Below are 3,619 nucleotides of genomic sequence, written 5' to 3'. Positions count from 1 at the left end.
ATAGACACACACACACACAAACACACACACACACAGATACCACACACACACACACACATATATTTATATATATAGATACAAACACGCCCACGATGACATGACAAGCATAGATACACACACATACACATACACATACACACACACACACACACACACACACATATATATATATAGATACCCATACACACGATGACATGACAAACATAGATACACACGCACACGCACACGAACACACACACACACACAAATGGACACATACACATACACACATACGCACACACAGACATACACACACACACATATATTCGTATACGCCCACACATAGACACATACGCACACACATATATACACACATACATACACACGCACACACACGCAGACATGAATGTAATGGGCCAAAGGACGGTGAAGTATTGAGTTGGTTAGTAGACGTCAGGTGAGTAAAACCCTAAAACTTTCAACCCTTAACCCTACCTACTGTGGTTGTTAAAGTACAATGCCGACTGTTCCGCACATTACTACGTGGGTGTGGGGAGGTGCTTGCTGTAAACACTCGACCTTTTAGGCGGTCGCAAACCCTAAACCCTAAACCTTAAAACCCTAAAGCACGTGTAGCACCGTTGGGTCAGTGGTCATATGCAGGCTCGTTTGTAAGGCGTGTAGGTAATCGAAAGTCTGTGCACATACAGAGTGTGAGTGCTCGAGGGATATCAGCAGAACTACACACAAGAGTTATTGTACACAAACCTACATGCTTGTAAGCGCGTACACGCATATACATACACGTATGTACACGTTTACGTATGAGGGTGCGTGCTAGATTACATGAACATACACGTACATAGACGATATACATACACGTACATATACAACGTACATATACATACACGTACGTATACATAGTCGAACATATATATACACATACATATACATACACGTACATATACATACACGTACATAAATATACACATAGGGACATATACATATACACACATATACATACACATACATGTACATACACATAGACCTACATATACATACACAAAAACGTACGTACACATATCCATACATATGCATACACATACACGTACACGTACGTACACATACATATACATACACATACACGTAAATACACATACACGTACATATACATGCACATAGATATACATAACCGTACATATACATACATACACATACATACACACACATACACATGCACATAAATTCACATACACATACATACACATCCATACACACACATGCACATACATACACGCTTGCTAGCATTTGTCCGCAGGTTGCGATGTCCGACCACTTGCTCCCATAAGTGTACCAATTCGTACACGTTTGAGAACACACACGCACATGTCACATACACATACACAAATATGTTACATTGACATACACACATATAACATATATGCATACACAATTATAATAGATTTATATACACACATATAATAGATTTACATACACGTGTAGTTCATATACATACATACATAGGATACATATACATACACGCATATGGTATGATACATATACATACACGCATATGATATGATACATACACATACACAAATATAGTACATATACACACACACATATAGTACATATACATACACACATATCACACATATACACACACACATATAGTACATATACATACACGCATATGACACAATCCACACACCTTCTGAGTCTCATCCACATCAATCCATGGTCCCACATAGCACATGACCACATAGGCACTGCTGGTGAACACAAAGTGCCGCACGCCCACTTCTTTAGCGGCTGCAATCACACACTTGGTACCTAAAGTGAGGTTAGGGTTTAGGGATTAGGGTTGTATTTAGGGTTCAAGTAATAGCACATGACCACATAGGCACTGCTGGTGAACACAAAGTGCCGCACAACCACCTTCATTAGCAGCCGCAATCAAGTACACGGTACCTACTGTGATGGTAGGGTTTAGGGTTCTAGTCACTTGGTTAATAAAATTAATAAAACGCATAATATATATATATATACGTACATGTAATATGTAAATCCATAAATGCATAGATACACAAAAACACAAATACATAAATAAACAAATACATCAATACATAAATGTATGAAGACGCAAAAACGTGTGTATGTATGAGTACATGAACGTATACAGATACTTAATGCGGTTACGTTTACGTTTACGTTAGCCGTACCTTTGACATTGACATCAGACGCAGCTCGATCGCTTATCCACGGCTGTTGAGAGAGAAAGAAGTTATCACAGGAAATGAAAACATCAGTGTAGAAGTAGGGGTCTATATGTACACACACATATACATACATACATACAGACAGACATGAATACATAAATACATACAACACACATACATACGTATATATATATACATATATACATACATGCGTAGGTACATATATACATACATACATATATACCGACATACATACATACATACATATACACATATATACATACGTACGTAGATACATATATACATACATACATACATACATACATACATACATACATACACACACACATATAAACATCCATAAATACACACATCCCTACATTCCCACATGTACACGCAAAAATAGATGCATACATACACACATACACATACATACACATATGTACACGCAAACATAGGCACATACATAGACACACACACACATACATACACATACGTACACGCAAGCACAGATACACACACATACACACGCATGTTCCGCGAAAAATAATGTTTATAACCGACTGACTAAATATATCATGTGATATCTCACGGGTGAATACTAATGGAATCTATAAACGTACACATATCTTAAACGTAAATTTATCAAACCCATACAGCAGTAAAGCGACATATACATAAGCACACACCAACATAACACGTACCTGCAGACATGCACACACACACCTGCAGACATACACACACACACCAACATAACACACACACACCAACATAACACACACACACCAACATAACACACACCCGCAGACATGCACACACACACACCAACATAACACACACCTGCAGACATGCACACACACACACCCGAGGACATGCACACAAACACCAACATAACACACACACACCAACATAACACACACCCGCAAACATGCACACACATACACCAACATGACATACAACTACATATACGCTCTTTATATCTCCGTTGTGTCTTCTACCACACCTACGACACCTACAATACTAAACCTCAACCCTAAACCCTACCCACCTGACGGCGTGTGCTGGCTGCATGGAACACATCACCCATGCCATTAACTGCAACCCTAAACCTTACCCACCTGAAAACCCTAAACGTTACCCTAAACCCTACCCACCTGATAGCGTGTGCTGGCTGCATGGAACACAGTGTCCATGCCATTGACCGCCCTACGCATGTGTGTGGTGGAGGTGACGTCTGCGCGTATGTACGTGATACTGTCGTGGTAGTCGGCGTCGTTCTCACAGGGTAGTGAGGTGTCTAGCACGTAGACGTTGGCGTCACAGGTGTGCGGGTGACTCAACAGCTCATCGACTATGGCACGGCCGATGAATCCTCTGCCTGTGCCCACAGCCGATGGGAACGTGTGGGTATGTTTTAGGGA

General features: G+C 40.2%; 1 protein-coding gene across 1 annotated transcript; it reads right to left on the bottom strand.

Annotated features, from left to right (window-relative positions):
• Positions 1-3,352: 3,352 nt before the first annotated feature.
• On the bottom strand, positions 3,353-3,576 carry SARC_12223 (hypothetical protein; the record flags this gene model as incomplete). Its single annotated transcript, XM_014293676.1, has 1 exon — positions 3,353-3,576. A coding segment is annotated over one exon (224 nt), but the record flags the coding sequence as incomplete, so codon positions are not given.
• Between the last annotated feature and the right edge of the window lie 43 nt (positions 3,577-3,619).

This window comes from Sphaeroforma arctica, assembly GCF_001186125.1.
Source record: "Sphaeroforma arctica JP610 unplaced genomic scaffold supercont1.2156, whole genome shotgun sequence".
Lineage (NCBI taxonomy): Eukaryota > Ichthyosporea > Ichthyophonida > Sphaeroforma > Sphaeroforma arctica.
The sequence above is the reverse complement of the archived record's forward strand: the minus strand, read 5'-3'. Positions and strand labels throughout refer to the sequence as shown.